Below are 23,914 nucleotides of genomic sequence, written 5' to 3'. Positions count from 1 at the left end.
CCTAGCATATAATTTTGTGGTGTGTGTGTATTAGTTCTGGGACTTGAATTCAGGGCCCAGGAGCATCTCTTAGCTTTTTTTGCACAAATTTAATGCTCTAACACTTAAGCCACAGCTTCATTTATGGCTTTTGTAGTTAATTGGATATAAGGTCTTAGGGACTTTCCTGCCCAAGCTGGATTTGAACTCAGAACCTTAGATCTCAGCCTTTTCAGATCTCAGCTCCTGTTCTGAGCCACAGACATCTGGTTCTATAGGGTTTTTGTTTTGTGTTTTGTTGGTCATAAGGCTTGAATTCAAGGCCTGGGAGCTATCCCAAGGCTAGTGTTCTTAAACTTTGAGTGATAGATCCACTTCTGGTTTGGGAGTGGCTAATTGGAGAGAAGACTCTCACAGAAGTTGGGTGCAGTTGCTCACACCTGTAATCCTAGCTACTCAGGAGGCTGAGATCTGAGAATCGAGGTTCAAAGCCAGCCTGGGCACTAAAAAGTTGGTCCCTGAGACTCTTATCTCCAATTAACCACTAGAAAACTGGAAGTAGCACTCTGGCTCAAGGGGTAGGGTAGTAGCCTTGAGCTGAAGAGGTCAGGGACAGTGCCCAGGTCCAGAGTTCAAACCCTACAACTGACAAAAAAAAAGAACCTCACAGACACCAGTAATTGTATATAGAGATTCCCTTCTTGAATACTTGTTAAACATGTCTTTGAAATATGATATAAAAATCAATGCTAATAAATTCTTTAATAAAAAACAAAACAAAACAAAAACCCTCACAGACTTTTTCTGCTCAGGCTGGCTTCAAACTACAATCCTCAGATCTCAGCCTCCTTAGTAGCTAAGATTACAGGGGTGAGCTGCCAGTGCCAGGCTCTACAGCTATACTTAACAGATCTATGATGGGAAATCAGAGATCACATGGGGAAAAGCAGTGTAATTAAATTTATATTTGTAAAGTACTTCAATCAATTTCTAGAGTAATTCATAAGAAATACATGTTAAAAGCATCTCAAATGCCGGGCATGGTGTCTCACACCTGTAATCCTAGCTACTCAAGAGACTGAGATTTGAGGATCATGGTTCAAAGCTAACCTGGGCACTAAAGAACATGAGATTCTTGTTTTTTTTTTAACTTTATTTATTATTTTATTTATTTATTTATTGCCAGTCCTAGGCGTGAGCTCAGGGCCTGAGCACTTTCCTTGGACTTTCTCAAGGCCAAAGCTCTACCACTTGAGCCTCAGAGACCACTTCTGGCTTTTTTCTATGTATGTGGTACCAAGGAACTGAACCTGGGTCTTCGTGCATGCTCGGCAAGTACTCTACCACTAGGCCAAACTCCTGGCCCCAGAATGTGAGATTCTTCTCTCTAGTCACTAGAAAATGGAAAGTAGTGCTGTGATCCCAGGGGTAGGATGGTAGCCTTGAGCAAAAGAGCTCAAGGACAGCACCCAGACCCAGACTTCAAGCCCCATTACGGGTGTGGAGGGGGGGTGGGGAGAAGCATCTTAAATGCAAAATTAATACATATACAACCTAAACTCAATAATAAAAAAAAGCCATTTGAAAATCCCGCACAGGTTCACATAAGTAATGCTGGCATTTGGCAGGCTGAGACAGTTCAGAAAGTTCCAGGAACAGCCTGGGAAGTTTTTTTGTTTCTTTGTTTTTAATTTCTTGGAAAAAGAACTGGAAAGAAGATATAAACATATAAATGTGTCACAATATATACATAAATCTCAAGCATTCAAGTAACCAGCATTACTTAGTGCTTCTTAGTGGGCTTTTTCTTCCTAATTTTTCTGTATTTCCCCATGTTCTTTAGTAAGACTTCTTTTTCTTTTTAGATCCAGATTAAAGATTATTTGCTCTTGGTAAACATTTGAAAAAAACTTCTGAGAAAACAGGGGACCACAAACGTTGTGGGGAGGTTGCTAAGAAACTCTGAATCAGTAATATTCTTAGGGTAAGACCTCAGAACAAACTGAGAAAACCAGAGGACAAGAAAATGAACAAAAATATTTGATTCAATGACTAAGTGACTCAATCTGTAAATATAGAGTTCTTACCACTAGCAAAGTCTTGAGAGCTGGGTTGGACAGGCAGTTCTTGTCCTCAGAGGAAAGTCTCAACCAGCTTGCTTATTTGACAAAGGAGTGGTTTTTGTACCATTAAATGTATTCACCTTGAAAAGTCAACTTCCATCATCCTGAGAAAGCTTTGTTTGGGATCAGACAGGGCCTGAGGTGGGGAAAAAGAGAGCTCTGGATGTCAACCACATCTAGATTCTGCCACTCATTTTCACCTCGGTTTCTTCAGCAAATCTGCCAGTGTTGCAGCCTTCAGCTCCTCCTCAGCTCCAGCATTCCATTCTGATAATGGCAACACACCGTCTGTACCCCAAAGGGTCCTGGCCTAGCTAGGAACCTTCAGCAGGTGAAAGGAGGGAGAGTTCTGCCCCCTGCCCTGGACCTGGGGTGTAGGCAACCAGCAGAGGCTGTGCTGGGAAGGGCCCTGACAGAGGGAAGGGCAGGGAGTGGGGTGAGACCTCTGTCCATAGACAGAAGTCTCCTCTATCCTGGGGTGGGGGGCAGAGAAGCCACTTGCCTCCTAAGCCCCCCAGACAAGCCCCCAATTATACAGGCTGTCTCTGTACTAGGGCAGCCTTATCCCTGTCCCTCCCCACCCAGCAGCAGGCCACTAGCATGTGTACAGCTCGGAACACATCACTCCCCCTTTGAGGGGTTGTTCTGGTTCCTGAGCCACATCCTCAGCCCTTGCTTTCCTTTTGTATAGCAACAACCAACCCTAGCAACCCTGGCAGCAAGGAGATGCTCCACAGGTTGTGTAGTATAGACCCCACACAACTAAAGGTAAACACCACCACTTGTTCTAGACCCTTGCCACCACCATCTCCTACGAGACCGCAGTGACACACATCGCATCTCAGAGCCTGAGAAAGTGAGAAAGCACTGGAAACAGGCTCTGTAGAGGCCTGCTCCACTACTCCGTCCAGCTAAGAAAGGTAAAAAAAAAAGTCCCATCCTCCAGGCTGGTAGGACAGGGATGACCCCAGCTGGGGCCCGGGGTCCTCCTGAGGACAAGCTGGATGCATGGGTCTCTCCTTTCTCCACAGCTGTCAGGAACACACACACACATACCATGCAAGCCCTGCAGCTCTTCTTTCCCTTTGTGGGCATGGTGCTACATGCCTGTATTTCCAGAACCCAGGAGGCTGAGACAGGAGGACCAAGTTCGAGACTCACCTGAACTACATTAGCAAGACCCTGCTCACTCTCAACACATGCATACACACCACCTTCATCCACAGTAGCCCTGGCCCCTCATCTTCTCCATCCCAAAGCTCTCCCTCTCCCAACAGAGACCCCACCTGGCTCGTTACTGAAATAGTCTTTATTTCTCATGCACTAGGAAAGATGGGTCATATCAAACACTGCTTTTCACAGCAAAGGCCTCAGTGGAGAACACAACACAGGGGGCCAGCTGGGGTTGGGGCTGATCTGGGAACCACAAAGGGGAGACCACCCCCAGGGTTACTAGAAGATCCAGCACTCTCCAGCTGCAGTGGCCCAGACAGCACAGGGAAGCTGCCCCCTCCCACAGAGGCACAAAAGCTGACACCACAGAAGGAGCATGTGGGCCAGGGGAGAACGGAGAAGGCCGTTGGGCAGGGACTGGCACAGGCAGTGGTCCAGTACCTCCGAGATCTAAGTCCAACCTCTTGGCTGGCATCTGGAGTCTTGCGTAAATTCAAGTCCAAATGCACCCAGTGCAGAGCTGCTGGAGCCTCACAGGGTCTCAGCAGCCTGAGTGCAGTGGAGATGCACAGGCCCCCTACCTGCCCCTCAGCCACGTCTACCAGTAGAGAACTAAACTTCAGTTCCAGAAAAAACACATTTGTCCAGGTAGGACCCCAGAGGCTAGAAGGGCCAGCCCCACCCAACTATCCCAAGCCACGGGGACACTGAAGACATCCATAAGACAGCCAGACTTCTAAGAATACTGAAGCCACCGGCAGGGCCCAGCCCTTTTACCTTGGCTAGCAGGTACCACCTGGGCCAAGACAGTGGCAGACTCCTGGATGTCATTTTCACAGAGGTGGCCCAGGGACAGGACATGGTCAAGAGACATGCAGGACAGAAACAAAAAAGCAACAGAGACATGCAGAGACCACATCAGGGCGGGAGGGGTCCAAGAACAAGGCATGGTCAAGGTGTAAGGTGGGCTGGCACCACACGGACCGGGCTCACTGAGGCCCCGGGCTGGTGGCGATGCTCGGCTCCTCTGGGATAGTCTCCAGCATCTCACTCTGGACGGCCTGTGTGATGAGTGCCAGCTCCTGACACAGAGTCTCATGGCGGTAGCCCACACGGATGTCCGGGACGTTGGTGCGGCGGATGTCATTGCCCTCAGGACCCTCCTTGGTGTAGTTAGGTCCCAGCCAGTGGCTCTTTACCTACAGGAGATTCGAGTAAGGAGCGAGGCTGCAGCCAGCTCCCTGCCAACCCACAGATGAGGCCAGGAAGCTAACTGCCCAAGGCAGGGAAAGCCTGCCTAGAGTAGGCAAGCACAGTACCTTGTGAGAGAAGCCGCTCATGAGAACACTGTTTCGGGCCAGTTCACACATGTCACAGGAGCTCAGCTTCCACACCTGAGTGGCGATGCTATACTCTTCCATAAGTGGCTCCTGCATAGGCCAAAATTCCTTTAGCAGGTTCCCTGACCCTATGTCCCTTCCTCCCCTGCAGGACCTGCACCTAGCCTGCTGTGCTCCACCAGCAGGGGGCAGCACCACCCCAGGGCCAGAGGACCTGGCACAGCAGCCTGCTGGGGTTCTGACCTTGGTGAAGTGGAACTGCAGGGGATCATCAGTGGACAGAGAGACCATGAGGCCACGGGACAGGTACTCAGGCAGCGGGTTCCGGTGGTAGCTGAGGAAGAGGCTATTGTTGCTGAGTGGGGACATGGCAATGCCTATCTGGGCCAGGTAATACAGGTACTGCAGGACAGGGGCCTGGGCAGGTGGAAAGGAAGAGCTGTTAGATGGATTTGAAGCTGGAAAACTGGGGTGATCCAGGCCACATCTGGGGAACAGAAACACAAGGTGGACCCACTGTGAGAATAGTTCTAACCAGAACCGAGGATAGGGTGGGGTCCCAGTGCGGAATACCACTCGTTGGAGACTGGGTGAGGATATCAGTTATGGAAGGGCTCAAAGGAAGATGCACAGCTGGGTGAAGCCCCTGACCTTGCGCAGAAGCAGTCCATGGGAGATGTTCTCAGCCAGCATGAAGGCTGATACCAGGTGGTGGATGGGGCCAGCTTCCCCACAGTGAGGCCTCAGCACGAACGTGTGGAAACCTCTCTGCCTGAGGGAGTGGGGGAATGAAAACAGGTTCAGCTCCATAGCCCTAACCCCAGCACACCCCGCACCCAATGACTCTGCTGGTTTGGGTTTAGAAGGCAAGGGTACATCCTGGGCTAGGAAGGATTAGGGATGAGGTCCAAGGGCAGAGACAGAGTCTAATCAGCCAGGACATAAAGGCCACACAAACAGGTGGGTCAGGGTCCACAGTGACCCCAGTCCAGAGTGCCTACAGTGAGGTCTGATGAGTGAGACCCCACAGCGAGCAGAGGTTCAACACTGGGAGATACAGGTACCTGCGCAGGTGGTTCAATGTGGCCATGTTGGCGAAGGTGTAATACAGGTAATAGGCATAGGGTGGGTTGTCCTCCTCCACCCAAGCCTCGGGGAGGGGGCTGTCCAAGTTGAAGACATGATTCTCAGGCTTGGATTCATCGTCTACACTGTCAAAACCGTCCACCTGGCACAGAACCAGTGGTCAGCACCAGAGCTGTGGCTGTGGCCTCCATCTGGCTACCCACCCTCACCCCAACCATGCTACTACTCACGTGCTCCAGAAAAAGGTGCAGCTCCGGGTGGCTGGCGGGGTGTATGGTGGCCTCAAACAGAGGCAGAAAGATGTTCTCCAGCATTTCCTGGAAGTTAGCCAGCTGGCCCTTGGTCCGGTACACATCACTGCAGATAAGACAGTAAATAAGCTAGCACCGGTGAGGCCAGCAGGAGGCAATCTTGAACCCCAGGAAGGGTCAGAGATGGTCAGAGAGCACAGGCATTGGGAAAGCTGGCCTGTCAGGGCAGGCAGAGCTGGGGAGGAGCCTGGGAAGTCCCTCCTTAACACTCAAGAGGGCATGGCTGGATTGGAAAGATAGTACTATGCCATTTGCAGGGGAATGGATGGACCGAGAACAAATCATGTTAATGAGGTAAGCCTAGTTCAGAGAGACAAATGGCACGTTTTTCTTTCATACATGGAAGCTAGATCTAAAATACCCTGGGACATGATACATTATACAGGACTTTAGGCATTTACAGACCAAAACAGGTCTCAGAGGTAAAGCATGAATGCATGTCTATGTGCATCTGATCTTACATAAAAAAATGTTTATCGAAAGGAACTCCCGAAAATGGAAACAAGAGGCTTTCTTTGATGTTTTTGTTTTCTTTTCTCTCGGTCTTGTCTGTTCATTTCTTTGGGAGGGAAGGAGAGGGCATAGAAACGAAGGGTCAATGGATGAACAAGTGTTGGCAAAGGTGTAATACAGTTGGTTGGCAGAAGGTAGGACGTTCTCCTCCACCGCAGCCTCAGGGAGGGTGGTTCTCATGAGACACTACGTTAAAAATGAAAATGAACTATCTACACAACTTGTAGGGGAATGGGAGGGGAAACTGGGTGAGAGGAAAGGGTGACACTGTCCAGAAAGAACTTGTATTCGTCAACTTGACTTATAAATACTCCCTCTGTACGTAACCTTTATAGTAACAATTTTAAAAACTTTTTAAAAAGGGCTCAGCTGGGACAGGAGGGCAGGGTACAGGCACAGGCACCTTGACCTGGTGAAAGAGGGATACTCACAAGAGGCGGGGCACCTGTACAAGCCAGCGCACATTGGGAGAGTGTACTCGGTGGGTCACGGCCCAGCGTGCCAATTTATCCCACTCATCCCTTGAGCGTCCATAGATGGAGAGCCGCAGCTCTGCGTTCTGGTATTTGCTCTCCTCCAGGTCCGACATCACCTCCTAGACAGATGAGGCATAATTATCAAGTAAAGGCTCCACTCAGGACTCTGCTCCAGAGACCTATTTAAGCCCCGTCTCCACTCTCCATCACATGAGCCCACCCTCAGCCTCAGGCTCTCTCTCTGTCTCCGTACCTTGATGATGTGAGCAAAATACTTTCCAGAAACCCTGTTGTCCGTCTTGATGAAGATCTCTCGGAGGACAGACTCCCCGATGGGGTTGTATTTAGCGTTGAACTTGTCGAAGCGGTGGAAGGTGTTTCTGTCCTGGGGGAGATGGGTGGGCTTAGGTCAGCCCTGATCCCCAGCCCCTGCGCTGACCCAACCCCCTCCAGCCAGGCTGCAGACACAGACCGCGTGCACATCAAGCGTGTCCACACTTAAGTCGTAGGCTGTGAGATTCATGCTTTCGAAGACCTCGCGCAGTGTCTGCTCACGGCCCTGCTCCACGTGCACGATCTCCTCCAGGTGCCGCTTCATGGCCCGCTTGATGAAGCGCAGCAGATGCTTCTGATTCATGCAGGACGAGGCATGGATGTGTGTGTCCACCTGGAACGCATACAACAGGGCTGCTGGGTCCACCAGAGACCAGGAAGGTCCAGGATGAGCACAGGGGGATGATGGAAAGGGATGCCAGAAGGAAGGCCCAGGCCCTGGTCAGGAGGGTAAAGGGTCAGGATCCACGGAAGGCCATAGTCTGGGGGCCCACCTTCCGGATGTTGTAGAAGTCTCGGTGTGGCACTTTCTTCTGAGCGGCCAGCTCCTTCATCTCATTAAGCAGCACATGCATCTGGAACTTGGAGCTCAGGTACTGCAGCCGGCGGTAACAAAATGACTTTCTAGGCAGGAGAAAAGCAAGGTAGAACTCAGGCCTTGAAGGTAGAAACACCTGGGTGGGCTCACATAGCAGAGCCAAAGAGAAGGCGGGGGAGGTAGGGGGACCACCAAGATGTCAGGTATCTAGGGAGGAGCCTGAGCCCAGGTGACAGGTTTCAAGGCAGGGCAGGGCTCTCACTGGAGAATCTGGGCAGGGAGGGCAGCTGCCAGGGACAGGTGGAGACTCACATGGGACCATTGATGATCAGAGCCATCAGCACATTGACATCAGCCACAAAGTCCTGTAGGTCAGGGTACGGCAGCTCCACCTCTGAGCAGCTGGCACGAAGGGAGTTTGGGGAAGGAAAGTAAGCCAGGCCCACAGCCCCTCCCGAGCCCATGCAGCCTCCCACAGGGTGTCCCCAAGCACATGCCACACCCCCTCTTACTGCTCATCAGGTTCTCTGCGGGTGTAGACATGCACCACACCCCGTACCATCCGCAGACCCAAGCCTAGGTCCCCAGGCATGGTACTCGGTTCACAGTGCTCATACGGGTGCTGTTCCAGCGCAGGGGGGTGTACCGGGGCATCTGCAAGGGTAGAAAGACAGAAGTCATCCCCAGAGGTCCTACAAAGAGCAGGAGACATCAGAAGTCCCAGGTCCTGCTCCACTGCTCCACTCTCCACCCTCCCAGGCTCCAAGAAGCTGGAATGAGGCCAAGTATGAGAAAGTAGTCAGCAGGGTGATGTCCAGGTCCCAAGTTCAATGCCCAGGAGACCAGGGCATTTGGATGGGGCATGGCAGGGATGGGGGTCCCACCAGCAGACACAGGGGTGTCAGGGCCCTGCTCATAGGTCCGTGTCTCCAGGGGTTTCTCGGCCAGCTGCTGCAGGTAGCGGCGGGTGGTGGGGCAGAAGCTCTGTAGAGACAGGGCTGTGTACTTCTCCCGGATGAAGAGTGCCCGCACCACGCTCTTGGCTGCGTCCAGAAGGTCTGTGAATGGCACCTGGAAAAGAAGACATAGAGTCACTCTCTTTGGGGTCTGACTTAAGACTCAGGCTCCCCTGCTGCCTGCAGCCTTCCCCCGACTTCATCTCCAGCAGATTTGACCCCAGGGGCACTCCATTCACAGTGCTCCTAGCCTACTAGGGGGCTCCCAGCCAGACTCCACACCTCCAGGTAGTAAGATACACCCTGCCAGCCCCCACTCCACTCCAGTCCCTAGACTCACCCCGCACTTCTCCTCCCCAGAGATGGTGACCCGCTGAAATTCCCGTTCCAGCACCACATCCCGCTCTCGCAGGCCCCAATCACCCTGCCCCTCACTCTGCTCCTTGTAGAGCCTAGAGGGAGAGGTACAGTGAGGGGTTGATGCCCATAGCAGGACAGGCCCCAGCACCCTCTCCCCTCTCCTCCATGTGCCCCTCTGCCCTCACTGGAGGTCTGATTCACTGTCTGTCTTCAGGAAATCTTGCTTGGCCCGAAGAAGGATGTCTGGCTCCAGCCTAGAGGTGAGAGGGGCAAAAGCAAAAGGGATTGGGCTCCAGCTCTCAGCACTTTTGCTAGGTGTCCCACAAGGTTTGTCACACGTCCCCATGGGACTACACACAGATCTAGAATTGAAGCAGACTCCAGTAGTCTGGCTCCAAAGAATGAGCCATCCACTGCCTCTGGGGCAGGGACCCCGGAGGGACGAGAGCAGAGGGAACAAAGAGGCCAAGGGACCAGATTCTAGGCAGACTACAGCTGGCCCCTTTGGCAGCCTAGCTCACTTGACATCCTGGCTGATCTGCCGCTCCAGCCGCTGCCTCCGCTCCTCCAGCTGCTCGATGGGGCTCTCCTCTGGGAACTCATATGGGGCGCTGCGGAGCTCACTCTCAGCCAGTGAGCGGCTGAACAGCTCCTGGGTGGGAAGGCGGGAGGGGAGGAGAAAAGGTCAGGTGGCCCAGCTCCCACATTCCCCGTCCTGGGACCTCCCCTGCAGAGCCTGGACATGGAGTATGACAGCAGGGCAGCAGGAGCCAGGGTTCCTGGGAGAGGCTGAGGATCTGGGACAGCCAAGTGTGAGGTACAAGGTAGCTGAGATGGAGGGTGTGGGAGCAGAGGCGGGGTGCAGGGTGAGGGGTGCGGGCACCAGGGGATACCTCAGCGATCTCCTTGCATTTGCCATCCATAGACGTGCGCAGGTCGAGCGGGAAGTGCTTGAGGCAGGGGGCGGGGCCCGGCAGGGATCGGGCAGACTGCAGCGGAGGGGCCCCCAGACTACCCCGAGCCTCTGCAGAGACAGTGATGCCACAGTCAAGGGGGTGGAGAAGCAGGGCTTAGATGCCCATTTGCCCCAGGCCAGTCCCCAACAGAGGACAGGGCCTGGAGAGTGGGCAATTCCTCCACGGAGGCAGAGAAGCAAGTTAGTGGATTCCCAGAGGCCCTCACCCTCACATCCGCACAGGGCCCCTCTATCATCCTCACCCTCTTTCTACTCAGGGCCCCTTTATCATCCTCACCCTCCGTCTACACAGGGGCCCTCACTATCCCAGGCTCAGGGGAGGAGGTCTTTCATCTACTCCTGGAACAAGTGGATTCATTCACTAGCAACCCTGTCTGCTGGCTGAGGCTTGGAGAACCTGCTCCCCACTGACACACACCAGGCACTTGTGAAGGGCCACACCAGGGACCCTTAGCCCTAGCTGTCAGAGTGACTAATCCAGGGTCAGACCTGCTCTAGATCTGCAGGCCCTGCCTGCTGTTCTATACCTACAGGCTCAGGGAGGCCATTGCAGACACCCAGTTCTGACCCAGGGAAATAGCCCTGAGAAGAGAAGGACCAGATTGGCAGGGAACCCTGTCTCCTCTCTAGAGGCCTGCTCTCTCCCCAGGACCCCAGGTCTGCCAAGATGTGGCCCGGCTCCAGCCTGCACCTCCCACTGTTGGCTGTTCCTCCGAAGGCAGCGGCCACAAACAGTGTGCACCACTTAGAGACCCCAGGATCTGAGCGAGAGGCCCCGTGGAGGCCCCGGGAAAGGAATACCACAACCAGGGGTCTTTTTCCTCCGTCAAAGACAGAACTCTTCAGCTGCACTTGCCAGGAGGCTGACACTAAAAGGCCTTGAAACTGTCTATTGGAAAGGACCTTTTCTAGGGTTCTCGCAGCCCAGTCTCCCCAACAGGCAGCTAGCTCTCCCATCCAGATGGGAGGGTCTTCCCTCTAGCACCCTTTACTCCTTCCACCCTGACCAAAAGGAGAAATGACAGGTCTGTTCAAGTAGCATGCCCTAAGGTCTCTATGCCCATTCCTTAGTCCTCCAAGTCTGGTCCCAAGCTGGACAATGGGAAAAGGGACATGCCTACCCCAGATCCAGAACCCAGAAAACTGCTTGCCGTGGTACCTGCCTGGACCCGACCTGCAGAGTTCAGGCACTCTGACCAGCAGCCTGGTGCCCCTTGCCCGCCTGTTTGCAAATGAAGCTGTAGCTGGTCCCCTAGGACAGCTCAGGGGCCCGGCATGGGTTGTACCAAGTGCAGCTGCAAGCAGGGGAGACCCTGAGATGACCACACACAGGGTCTGGGGAAGCTCAGGGGAGCCAAGAAATCCAGGAAAGGAGCAGGAATTGGGAGACAAGAGGAACTCCAGAGTGAACAGGGTCTTAACCTCTTCCATGCCAAGGAGGCCCAGCCATATAAGGGGCCCCAAGGGGGAGAAGCAGGGCAGGCTGCTATAGCCAGGGGTAGGGAAGAACCAAACCTCCTTAAAATCTCAGCCCTAGGAACAAGGACTGGACAGGACCTGGCTAGCCAAAAGGCAGGAGGGGGGGAAACAGGGAGCAATCCTCCTCCTCTCTAAACTGTAACTCCAGGCCAGCTGCCTCTGTCTACCACTATAACCCCTAGGTTCTGATTACAGGGTTCTCAGGAGACAGGATTTGCTGGAAGGGAGTTGGCTGGAAGCAGGCGTATGGCTCAGTCTGGATAGGGACAGTTTTGGAGACTTCCTGGCCCCTAGACCTAATCTGTCTCAAGCTCACTGTCAAGGTGGGACTACCACACACAGGACTGATACTTGATTCTGCCCTGCTTATCTCAGGGCCTGCACTGTAAACAAGCTACAGCCCCATGGCTCACACAGAAAATGTCATAGAAGTATTTTGGAAAGATAGAGGCTCCGAGCCCAGCAACAACTGCAATTAGGAGCTCCTGTGACCCTCAAAACATGTCATGCATGAGCCCTTGTTCAATGAAAAAGGCGGAAGATTCTCCAACTCCAGATCAGGGTCAAGGCAGCTGAGCAGGGACAACAATGAAGAGAACAGAACTTGGCAGGGCTTGGAGATACTATCTCACTTGGAAAAAGGAAGTGTATATGAAGAAGTACAGATGAGCACCTGCCTACGCCCAGGCTGGAAGGCCTGTGTTTAACCCCAAACTCAGACCCTTGTGCTTTCTCCCTACATCTGGCCTGAGACCACTTCTAAAGCCCTTCAACAGGAGGGGAACCCCTCCTAGCTGGTGGCCTGGGACCTCCACAGCAAAGGTGAGTGAAGACAGAACAGGACAGGTTCTAGCAGCCAGCCTGCCAAACCACTGCAGAGGGCTTCCTGAGATTTACTGGAGGCTACACACAGGAAGGAACTTTCTGAATCTCTCAGGTGAGGCTAGAAAATTGAGCACATGGCTGGTCTCTTCTCCTAGGTCCTGAGCTGGAGGCTTCTTACCACATCATTACACAGACATATCCACACTTCATAATGGAGTCCACCAAAAGCTGGAAGGGGCTGTACCCCACAAAGCCATTCTTACCAACTCCAAGATTCTAACCCCTCTTTGTCCCCTCTCTTAATCCAGAGCCCCCCTCATTCATTGCCAAGTAGACCAAGAGATGTCCAAGGCTTTGACCCCAGTAGAAGATGTGCTCACTATCGGAGTCTCTGATTTAATAAGGCAACCAGCTGAGAGACAGCCCAGGAACCCACACCTTCGGGATGGCACAGAGAACCCAGGTCCTCAACACTGCTCAGACCTCCAACAGGCCTCTCCAATGACAACAGGAGGTAGGCAAGCAATCGATAAGGCTAGCTGCAGGAAGCGGGTCAGCACTAAATTGAGTGTGGGTCTTTCCTGAGCTCAACTCCTAGGGGCAGCAGACATTCCACAGGAAGCACACACAAAGCCCCCAACAAGATGGGCACAGCCACAGGACACCACCAACTCCAAATGGTGCAGAGATGCCCAGCGTGGGAACCAAACCAAAGGGTGCAATGCACACAGCACACAGAGTGCCAAGGACACCCCACTCTCCCAAGGAGGCTTCAAGCACAAACAGCAGGAGACAGTGACAGAGACACGCTAGCTCTGGTGTGTGGGCTAGCAATGGGTGGGCCCAGATGTCAGCATTCCAGAGAGGGATTCTAGATCTGGAGTCCTAGGAGAAGGAAGCAGTTGTTGCAGGAGGCTACCCTGAGCCGGCCTGGTTCAAGGCACAGGCACCAATCAGAGTAGCCAGTCGGCAAACCAGCCAGTCCCACACCCCACCACCACTCCATTCACACAGGCTCCACATACGCAGTCTGAGCATCTGCACACGCAAACACGTGTGTGCACACTCTTTCTCAGCACCCACACCCACTCCTTGTTAGAGGCCAGCATGCCTGACACAGAAACCTCAGGCACCCCCTTCTTTGTCTCGCTGCCTTAAAATCCCAGCCAATCCTTGAATGGTGGCCAAGGGGCACCACTGCAGAGAGGGTGCAAGAGATGGGAGAGTCCCTCTCTGAGGGTCCAGTGTGGCCTGGACAGGAGCTGGCAGGAGCTGGGCCAGTGCCTAAAGCAATGAAGCACACACTCACCAGGAAAGGCAGTGGAAGCCTGCAGGCTGGCCCGCTTCTTAAAGGAATATTTGGCTTTGGGCTTGCCGGGGCCAGATGGATAGGATGCCATGGCTGGAGCCAAGGCGATAGCAGAGGAGTCAGAGCGGCACCGGCTAGGGCCCGGCTCAGCCACATCCAACCCCTTCCTCCGCCCCGCCCCCAGCGGGAGTGACTGATGCAGGAAGCAGCGCCCCGCCGGCGGAAGAGGCCCTGGCCACGATTTCTGATGTTGTCTAGGCAACCTACGGAGTGGGGCCTCCATCCCTGTCCCCTGTCGTTCCCAACCCTCCTTGGGAGTCCCCAGGGTCACGCGACTGATGTAGCCAGGATCCCCCCCCCACCCGGGGTGGGAGGGGAAAAAAAAGACGGGGGCAGAGCTAGCTCCTAACTCCGCACTAACTCACCCCCCCCCACACACACACCCAAACCCTCATCCTGGACAAGGCTCCAAGGAAAAAGAGCCAAAGTCCAGGTTAGGCTAGTTCAGCCAGCCTGGGGGAAAAATAATAAAGAGGATTCCAGCGTGACCGAGCCCCCCGAAAGCTCAGAACTCACTCCTCCCAGGGCAAGACTAGCGTAACTCCAGGAAACCCAGCGCCCCCGGACGGAGCCCCCGCCCCCCTTTCGTTTTTCTTCTCCATCTGACCCCCCAACTCCGGGCGAAGCGGGCAGAACTGAGAATCCCGGCCCAGAAGGGAGGGGCCAGCCTTGGGAAAATTCCACTGTCCAGCTGAGGCTGCCTGTCAGGGCGGGCGGCCGGCCGGAGACGGCGCGTGCGGGGTCTGCGGAGGCGCCCCGGCCTCCCCGCCGCGTCCCCGGGTCTGCGCACTCGGACGGCGCTCCCCGGAGCAGCCGGCCGCCGTCCCCCGGTCCTGTCACCCCGGTGCCCGCACCTCTCCGCCCCCGAGCCCCAACGCGCGGCACCCGCGGCACTTACCTGAGGCCATGCTGCCCGTGCGCCGGGGAGACGCTGGGGACGCCGCCCTCGAGGGTCCGCACCGCGGAGAAGCCGGGCGGGGAGAGGGGGGAGGATGGCGCCCAGACCCCCCACCACGTCGCTCCGCCAGCGCTGAGAAAGGGGAAGGCAGTTTTTTTTTTTCAAATTGGCCAGCTGGCTGGGGGCGGACCCCGGCTGACCTCAGTGGCCGGAGTGGCCTCAGGGGACCCCTGGCGTCTTGACCCCCCAGCGCTGCACTCCAGAGGCGGGCTGGCCACGTGCTCCGCAGCGGACCGGACCCAGAACCCGTCTAGGCTTCTGGCGTCCCCCCGCCGGCCTTGACTTGGGGATCCGGCCTGCGGGCGAGTCGAGCAACAGGTGCGACCCCTCGGAAACCGCGCGGGCGCGGCGCCAGCCCCCGCAGCCCCGGCCCCGCCGGGTCCCGGGCCCCGCCCCCCGGCCCAGGCCCCGCCCCCGCCATCTTGCCTCTTCCCGGCGCCACGTGGGCAGCCACCACGCCGCGGTTGGTCAGGCCAAGCCCGAGGTCTTGGGCAAGTTTGGTGCGTCAGCTTCCTCATCAGTAAGATGGCATGGGGTAATAAGAATCAAGGGTTACTGTGACGAGTAAACGTAAAATTCCTTTGCACCGTGCCTGGCACAAAGTCAGAGCCTGATGATAGCTGTTACGATGCCCCAGAGTTCAGAGGTTTTGTGTGTGTGTGTGTGTGTGTGTGTGTGTGTGATATTAATTCCTATAGTGCTAAGGCGCTGGGTTCTAGTTCAGACATGAACAAGTTACTTAACTTTCTAGTGCAGATTAGTTTGTACAAGTAGCATGGGAATACCTGCTTTACATGGTGGTTTGTGAGGCAGGGTGGTAAGACATGAGTTCAAAGCCTGGCCCTGTCCCTTAGTACACCTCCGCCCTCAAGACTGGCACTGCACTACTTGAGCCACACCTCCACTTCCATATTTTGATAGTGGTTAAGGCCAGGTGAATTAATATAAATTAAGCACGTAGAGCTGTGTCTTGTCTGTTCTCGAGAGTCCCTATTGACACCTTATTGGGTCACCTTGAGGCCTACCAAGAAGTGGAGTTTGGAGGTGGGGGAAACAAGAAGATGGAAAGTTGAGCTGTTTGGAGATTTTTTTTTTTAATTATTATTAAGCTATGATCATTCTTATTTCCAAGGGGCAGAGAATCTTACCTAAAGGGAAGCTGAGGAGGCAAATCCCTTCCTGTGAGTATAATTAAATTTATGAGCAGCAATTAGCCTCTTCCTGTTCTCTCCCTGTGGGAGCTGTTGGCCCCCACACCCAGTTGTCCTAATGCTGTTAGTTACTCCTTGTCCTCACGCCACCCACGAAGCTGGTCTCAAACTTTGCCTCCCCCTTGTCTCACCACTCCAGGTTCTGGACCCTGAACCCTATTTTCTGTGTACACCTGGTGCTGGTCCGTTAATCCCATGTATTGTCTCTTAAAACAAATTATTAACTATTGCCTCAGGCTGGGGATTTGGGCTGAGGGCTTCACGTGCTGGAAGCTCTCACAAGCACTGCAGGGGGTGGGAAAGTGGAGGGGCACCAAACAAAAAAAACGCTATGGACTTCATAAACATGGGGGGAAGGGTCATTTGCAGAATAAAATTAAAAGAACAAGGGCCTGGAGTTTGGCCTAGTGGTTAAAGTGCTTGCCTAGCATGCATGAAGACCGGGGTTCGATTCCTTGGTACCACATACATAGATACTACATACATACTAGATAGATACATACATACTACATAGATACTACATACATACTAGCCTTGAGAAAGTCCAAGGACAGTGCTCAAGCCCAGGACTGGCAAAAAAAAAAAAAGAACAAAAAGATACGGTATTTACATACCAAAATATTTAGAAATAAGAAAAGCAGTCTAACAAGGGGACAGATGTAGTTGGTGAACTGGAACACACACATGCACATAAATATACACAATACTGGTGGCCATAAGCATCTTTCTGGAAGCCACTTAATATTACATAATCAGAGGGTCTCAGAAATGTTCTTATTATTGAACTCAGTAAGCCACTTCCAGGGAGCTGTTCCTTTAAAAAGAGATGTCAGGCTCTTGAAGGTAATTCCAACTGCTCCAGAGGCAGATTGGGAGGATAGAGGCTTGAGGCCAGTTTAGGCAAAAGGTGAGATCTTATCTACAAACTAACCAAAAGCTAAAAAGAATTATGTAGCTCAACTAGAGAATAGATGCCTAGCAAATATAAGGTCCTGAATTTAAACTTCAGTGCCAAAAATACAAAACATCAAAATATGCAGCCAGAAAAATAAACACAATTGTATAGTAGTGCCAACTGTGTCACACAGAAAATTTGGAAACCATAGGGAATGTTTATATGACATACATATAATAAAATATGGACATTAGAATTATTCTTGTAGAATTTTTAATAGTGTGAAAATATTTACAATATAGTTAGGTGAAACAGACTTTTCAGTGTACAAATGATATCCTAATTATGTGATCTAGAGTCCCAGAAAATAAACACACCAGAAAGTTCACAAATGACTTTCAAAGTACTAGAATTATGGATTATGGTGATTTTCCTTATACCTATTTGTACTTTTAAAAAATATACAGTAGAGGCCAAGAGTTTGGCCTAGTGGTAGAGTGCCTGCCTAGCATGCACAAAGACCTGGATTCGATTCTTCAGTTACCACATACATAGAAAAAAGCCAGAAGTGGTGCTGTGGCTCAAGTGGTAGAGCTCTATCCTTGAGAAAGATCCAAGGACAGTGCTCAGGCCCTGAGTTCAAATCCCAGGACAGGCAAAAAAAAAATCACAGTAGATGGGTGGCCCTTAATTTTATAATTAAGGGAATGTAAATTAACAAAAATGGTAAACTAATGTAGTGACCAGCACAGACTGCCACCCCCTCCACACACACACACACACACACACACACACACACACACACACACCTTAAAAAGCAGGCTATTCTTTTTTTGGTGCTAGCACTGAGGCTTAAATTTAAGGCCTGAGCACTGTGTCTTAGCTTTTTCATGCAAGGCTATCAATTGAGACACAGCTCCACTTCTAGCGTTTTGCTGGTTAACTGGAGATAGAGTCTCATGGACTTTCCTTCATGGGTGGCTTCAAACCACAATTATCTGATCTCAGCTTCCCAAGTAGTTAGGAGACACTGGCATCCAACAAAAGTTGGCTATTCTTCATTTGTTTTCCTAGATTGGTTTGGAGGCCCATAGTAATTTGGGAGATGCTGGATCTTGAAAATGAATAAATCTCAGAATTAAAAAATCAAGGTGGACCGAGAGTTTGGTCTAGTGGTAGAGTGCTTGCCGAGCATGCAAAGACCCGGGTTCGATTCCTTGATACCACATACATTGAAAAAAGCCAGAAGTGGTGCTGTGGCTCAAGTAGTAGAGCTCTAGCTTTGAGAAAGCCCACGGACAGTGCTCAGGCCCTGAGCCCAAAGCCCAGAACTGGAAAAAAAATAAAAAATAAAAAAATCAAGAACCATGTAACCTGGGTTAGCTATGTTCTGATAAGATGCAAATCTTGACATAATTTTAAGGACCAGAGTTTTACATTGGGACGGGCTTCTTTAGCATCTCCTTAATGCAGATCCACCTACCTGGCAAGCCAATTCTTGACAGTCCCTGCCCTCAACCCAACCCAGATGAACCAGTCCCTTTCACGTCTCCCTAGTTCCACCAACATTATGCTGCTCACTCGAAAAGCCTCTCTATTCTCAGGCCATCTGGTGTGTAGTTACAGCAAGGAAGTCTACCCTGGTTCTAGCTAAGTATCAGTCCCCCACCTACTTAGCAGCAAGAATTTCAGTGGAGTTGCATTGTCTATGAAAAACAAAGCTTGGGGAATGAAGGAGTGAGTCACCCTGTGGCCTTAAGACTTTTTCACAGCCTTAAGGTTAATTTGAAATGCCTGAGATGTTTCCTAGTTCAAACACAGCTTTCTCCTCTCCCAGTCCATTCCCATCATGACTTTTCAAGGGGTTCTCCTGCAGCCTCGGGCCCTTAATATCCATAGTTCTATTTTTTTTTTTAATTTCCTTTTCTGGCTTTTAGCTCACTGGTAATGTATGCTTCCCTAGGCCAGAGCATCAGTAACAGATCCTAGACTTGGGAGAGAACACCTACAGCTCTGAAAAAAAACAAAAATAAAAACTTGGCCAGGGCGCTTCTTCAAGTGCCACTTAAGCCCAGATCCTTCTAGATCTCAGCTTTTCCTGGCAGCCAACTCCTCCTACCCCTCATCTCAGTCACTGTTCATAGTACCATGCAGCTGTATCCATCTTTGTTAAGTTCCTGGTGGATTTTACTAAACTCCTTAACCTGTCGTCAAAGCTCTTCAGCTTGTTGGTCCCAATTTTCCTTCTCAGTCCTCATTTCCCAGCTTTCCCTTCCATGCACCTCTCACTGCAGCCCAGTCACTTCAAGTACTGGGGCTTGAACTTGGGGCCTAGATGCTGCCCTTTAGCTTATTCTGATCAAGGCTGGCACTGTACTACTTGAACCATATCTCTACTTCTGGCTCCTCAAGTTATTTATTTATTGGTTAATTGGAGATTCAAATGTGATGAACTTTCCTGCGTGGGCTGGCTTAGATCTTCAGATCTTGGCTGTTAGTCCAACAGGCCTCTTTCACATAGCTTAGAGCTCATCATTAGGCCCATTTGGTGCAGGCAGTGACTAAACCTTCCTTTGTTCTATGTGCCTGTATGTCTGTGTGGTTTTCTGGCAGGACCTAAATAACATTGGCCTCCTGAGTAGCTAGGGGTGAGCCATGGGCAGCCAATAGGTGCTGTAAATTCCCGAGCACTAGTAATGGTCTCTTTAATGAAAATGTTACTCTTGTAAATTTCATTCTTTGTACTGAAAGTTCCTGAAGGCCATTTTCAATGCCCGCATTCCACCCTACTATATCTAGACAAGCCTTATCACTGAATATAATACAGATCTTTAGAAGCCCACTAACTTTATGTCTATAAAGGGCCCTCAACTGAACTGCTGAGCTCGAACTCTAATTCTGATACTCTGATGAGGATCATGGATCTAAGCTTCCTTTGCTTTTTTTTTGTGCCAGTCTTATGGCTTGAACTCAGGACCTGGGTGTTATTCCTGAGCTTTGGTGTTCAAGGCTAGCATTCTACCACTTGATCCACAGCTCCAATTCTGGCTTTTTGACGTTTAATTGAGATAGAGTCTCATGGACTTTCCTGCCTGGTTGCTTTGAATTTGGTCCCACAGATCTCATACTCCTGCATAGCTACTAGGATTACAGATGTGAGCCACCAACACACAGCTTCCTTTACTCACTCTTAAGATGGGAATCAGGAGAGCAGTGGCAGGGAAAACAAAGGGACATTGTCCAAAAAGAAATGTACTCATTATCTGTTTATGAAATGGTAACCCTTCAGTATAACATCTTTTTTTTCCTTTTATTTTTTTTAGCGGGGGGGGGGGGGGTGTCATGGGGCTTGAACTCTGGGCCTGGGCGCTGTCCCTGAGCTTTTCAGCTCAAGGCTACAGCCCTACCCCTTGAGCCACAGCCCCACTTCCCCTTTTCCTAGTGATCAATTGGAGATAAGAATCTCACATTCTGAGGCCGGGAGTTTGGCCTAGTGGTTAAAGTGCTTGCCTAGCATGCATGAAGACCCGGGTTCAATTCCTCGGTACCACATATAGAAAAAAGCCAGAAGTGGTGCTGAGGCTCAAGTGGTAGAGCTCTAGCCTTGAGAAAGTCCAAGGACAGTGCTCAGGGCCTGAGCTCAAGCCCAGGACTGGCAAAAAAAAAAAAAAAAAAAAAAAAGAATCTCACATTCTTTAATGCCGGGGCTGGCTTTGAACTGCGATCCTCAGATGTCAGCCTCTTGAGTAGCTAGGATTACAGGTGTGAGCCACTGCGCCCAGCCAGTATAACATCTTAATCATACCAATAAAGTTATATTTTAGAAAATGGGACTCACACTTCCTGCTTTATCTTCTTCACCAGGACATTGTCCCTAAATAGGATATTCACATGGGTCAGTGATGACAGGAAGTGCCGAGCTGACGTGGGACGGAAGGCCCCAGGCATGGGCTCACACCCCTCATTATGGGCATGTGCTCCCACTCCCAGAGGCCAGGGCAGGGCTGGGAATGTCCTCCTTCAACTTGGTGGCCACGGCAAGCAAAGCAGAAGCAGCATTGAAGCCTGCAGCTCTAGAGGCTGAGAAAGGAACATCCTCAAGCATATTACCCAACAAACAAGTTGAAGGTTTCTTTTCTAATGCAAGATTGCTGTTCCTGGGTTTCAGCACTCACCCAGAGTTCTCTCTTACTGGCAGCTTGAGGGCAGGACTGAGGGGGATGGGTGGGTGGGTACTGGAAAAGATCATTAATTTATCTATTACTAAGCTATGTGGGCCTCCAACAACCTTCAACAGAATTAGAGGCTGTGAGCCACATACATGGTCTGTCACAGTTCCTGATAGTCTCAGCACATCTATGGTTTTGGAACAAATTACCAGCACTCTGTAGGACAAAACAGGACCGGTGGTGTGGTGTGTTACTGGAAACTTAGAGCCAAGATGCCAAGACAGCCAATTTCTTATGCAAAGGGAAAAGGGACTTTCCTTTTATCCCTTAAGTCAATAAGCACTTGCCAAGTTTCAATTAGGAAAACAGGACTGCCATAGAAAACACCTCTGCAGATGCCTTATTCTCTACCAGTCTGGGCTCTCCAACAGCAGCTGGAAGGCAGGGAGATAGGGTGATGGGTGACAACTTAGGGTGTCTGATGGGTTGGAGACCTAGGCTCTGTCTCCTACTTTGTCATTCTACTAGTGGCTGCTACACAATTCCAGCTCTAATAGGAAAAGCAAATCTTTTAGTTTAAGGGTTTTCCAGCTTGGTTGAGGAAATTTTATTTTCTGTGCCAGTTCTTGGACTTATTCTTCTCACTCACACTTGGCTTTTTTTCACACAGTGTACTCTATCACTTGAGCCACACCTCCAATTGCAGCTCTTTTTGCAAGTTAATTGGGCTCACCTAAGGAAATTTTAAATCCTTATTCCTGGACAGTAGAACAGATAGATTCAATCAATACTTAAAATAATAATGATAAAGGTCTCTGATACACAAAAAATTGAGAACTATTCTAGGCCAGAGTTTTCAAACTTTCCAGATGACAATAATCACCTGCATCAGTTTTAAAATAGTGTCTGAGACTCTGAGATTAATATTATTACTAAAATTTATTGGCTTTAAAACAGTCTCTCTCTCTCTGTATATATATATGCTGGATGCCAGAGGCACACACCTGTAATCCTACCTACTATGGATACTGAGATCTGATGATCACAGTTTGAAGCCAGCCTGGGCAGGAAAGTCCATAAGACTTTTGCTTCCAATTAAGCATCAAAAAACCTGGAAGTAGAGCTATGGCTCAATTTAAAGAGCACTAGCCTTGAGCAAAAAGAGCTTAGGCCTAAATTCAAGCCCCAGGACCCATCAAAAAATTATATGGCTCAGAGATATAGATAGATAGATAGATAGATAGATAGATAGATAGATAGATAGACAGACAGACAGACAGATAGATAATGTTGGCATTTTTGAAAGCAAAGTAAACTTCCAGTTGGTGGCATATAAGACTTCATGAGGTAGAAGCAAACTTAGCCAGATGATTCTCAGGACTAGGAAACTTTGTGAGGAAAAATTCTAAAGTATCTCTAACTGAGAAGGTGCCACTGGAAAAACTCATTTCCATAAAACAATGGGCATAGCCACTTATGGCCAGTGGACTATTCAGTGCTAGGGGACAACTGCTAGATTGTACTGTCTTCCTTCCGGGAGGAGCAGAAGGAGAAGGAGAGAGGAAGAGCTAAGCTCAACTCCGTTAGACTCTAGTTGCCCAGGGAAGCAGTTTGTTGTGTAGAGGTACCATGTATCTCACCCGAAATGACAGCAAAGTTCACTTGCCAGGTGAAGCTGAGCTTCAGGTGGCTCTAGTGGGCTAAGGGAATGCAGCCCTCCCCTCCCCTCTACTACGCACCTTCTTTCTTCACTTACTCTCCAAATGTTTGTTTAGTGCTGTTTCTGGGGCTTGAACTCAGGGCCTGGGTGCTATCCCTTAGCTTTTGTGCTCAAGGTTAGAACTGTGCTTAAGCCACAGTTCTATTTTCAGCTTTCTGTGGGTGGTTGATTTGAGATAAGAGTCTCACAGACTTTCTTACCCAGATCTGTCTCCTGAGTAGCTAGAGCTGTAAATGCAAGCCACCTATGCCCAGAGCCCACTGTGGGTAAAAAAAAGCCTCTTTTCTGTCAAAGTAGTTAGTTTCTTTTCTGTTAATCTTTTTTTGTATGGATATTGGATACTGCTTTTAAAATTTTTTTATTGTAATTAATAGAGGGGTTATAGTTATATTTGCCAGATAGAGGGAGAATTACCTCACACACATTTATACCCCTCTTTTCTGTTAATCTTATGAGATTTTTCTGGAAGGATTCCTGCTTTGACTAGGTAGTTCAGCCCTTGTTAACTACATTTTCCTTACATTCATCCTTTCCCTATGCATTTTAAGACCTCCCACTAGAAACTCCTTGATTTTTAATTACATCCTATTAAACCACATCCTTTTGCAGATTGTGAACCTGAGCTCAGCCAATATGAACAGAGGCCTGCTGGGTTGGGGATAAATACGGAGCAGACTGCCTGTTTTGTGTGTTTGCTTACCACATTTTTGGCCCTCCTGCAAAAGTAATCCGCCTTGCTAAGTTCCTTTTGAGATGGCATCCTTATTCCTATATGACACCCCAACATGCTGAGCTATTCTAATACTACCACACCTTTCATGATGATCCACTGATGATCCACTAATAAACTACAAGTTCTGAGGGGGTTTAACATTGAATCTGATTTGGTTCCTGCTCACCCAGGGGAGAAATTCACAGTGGGAGAGATTAGTAAATCAGAGTCCACTGTGAAGTGGTAAGTGATAAGTATAGACATATATATAATTAAGAAAGGATGGGGCTCAAGTGGTAGAGTACCTGTCTAGAAAGTTCTAAACTCTGGGTTCAAAATCGAATACTACAAACAAACAAATGGTACAAACCCAAATAAACAGCAATATGAAGGAAAAATTTTAGAGCTTCTT

The 23,914-nt window shown here is 50.4% G+C and overlaps 1 protein-coding gene across 2 annotated transcripts; it reads right to left on the bottom strand.

The window, feature by feature from the left end:
- Window positions 1-3,392: 3,392 nt before the first annotated feature.
- On the bottom strand, window positions 3,393-13,945 carry Ampd2 (adenosine monophosphate deaminase 2). 2 transcript variants are annotated; one of them, XM_090334363.1, is made up of 18 exons: window positions 13,778-13,939; window positions 10,082-10,212; window positions 9,710-9,840; window positions 9,374-9,442; window positions 9,169-9,280; window positions 8,757-8,943; window positions 8,385-8,526; window positions 8,185-8,274; window positions 7,829-7,958; window positions 7,474-7,668; window positions 7,255-7,386; window positions 6,957-7,120; window positions 5,932-6,058; window positions 5,680-5,843; window positions 5,267-5,387; window positions 4,859-5,032; window positions 4,595-4,705; window positions 3,393-4,474 (listed from the first exon to the last, which is right to left on the bottom strand). In XM_090334363.1, exons 1-18 carry the CDS (start codon window positions 13,866-13,868, stop codon window positions 4,265-4,267), a joined length of 2,481 nt encoding a protein of 826 aa, XP_090190489.1. In that variant the 5' UTR covers window positions 13,869-13,939; the 3' UTR covers window positions 3,393-4,264. The 2 variants fall into 2 exon arrangements, with proteins under 2 accessions (XP_090190489.1, XP_090190490.1); XM_090334364.1 differs by lacking the exon at window positions 10,082-10,212 and having other exon boundaries at window positions 13,778-13,945.
- Window positions 13,946-23,914: the final 9,969 nt, after the last annotated feature.

The sequence above is a fragment of the Megascapheus bottae genome, chromosome 6, assembly GCF_031878675.1.
Source record: "Megascapheus bottae isolate mThoBot1 chromosome 6, mThoBot2.hap1, whole genome shotgun sequence".
Classification (NCBI taxonomy): domain Eukaryota; kingdom Metazoa; phylum Chordata; class Mammalia; order Rodentia; family Geomyidae; genus Megascapheus; species Megascapheus bottae.
This window is presented reverse-complemented; position numbering and strand designations above follow the sequence as displayed.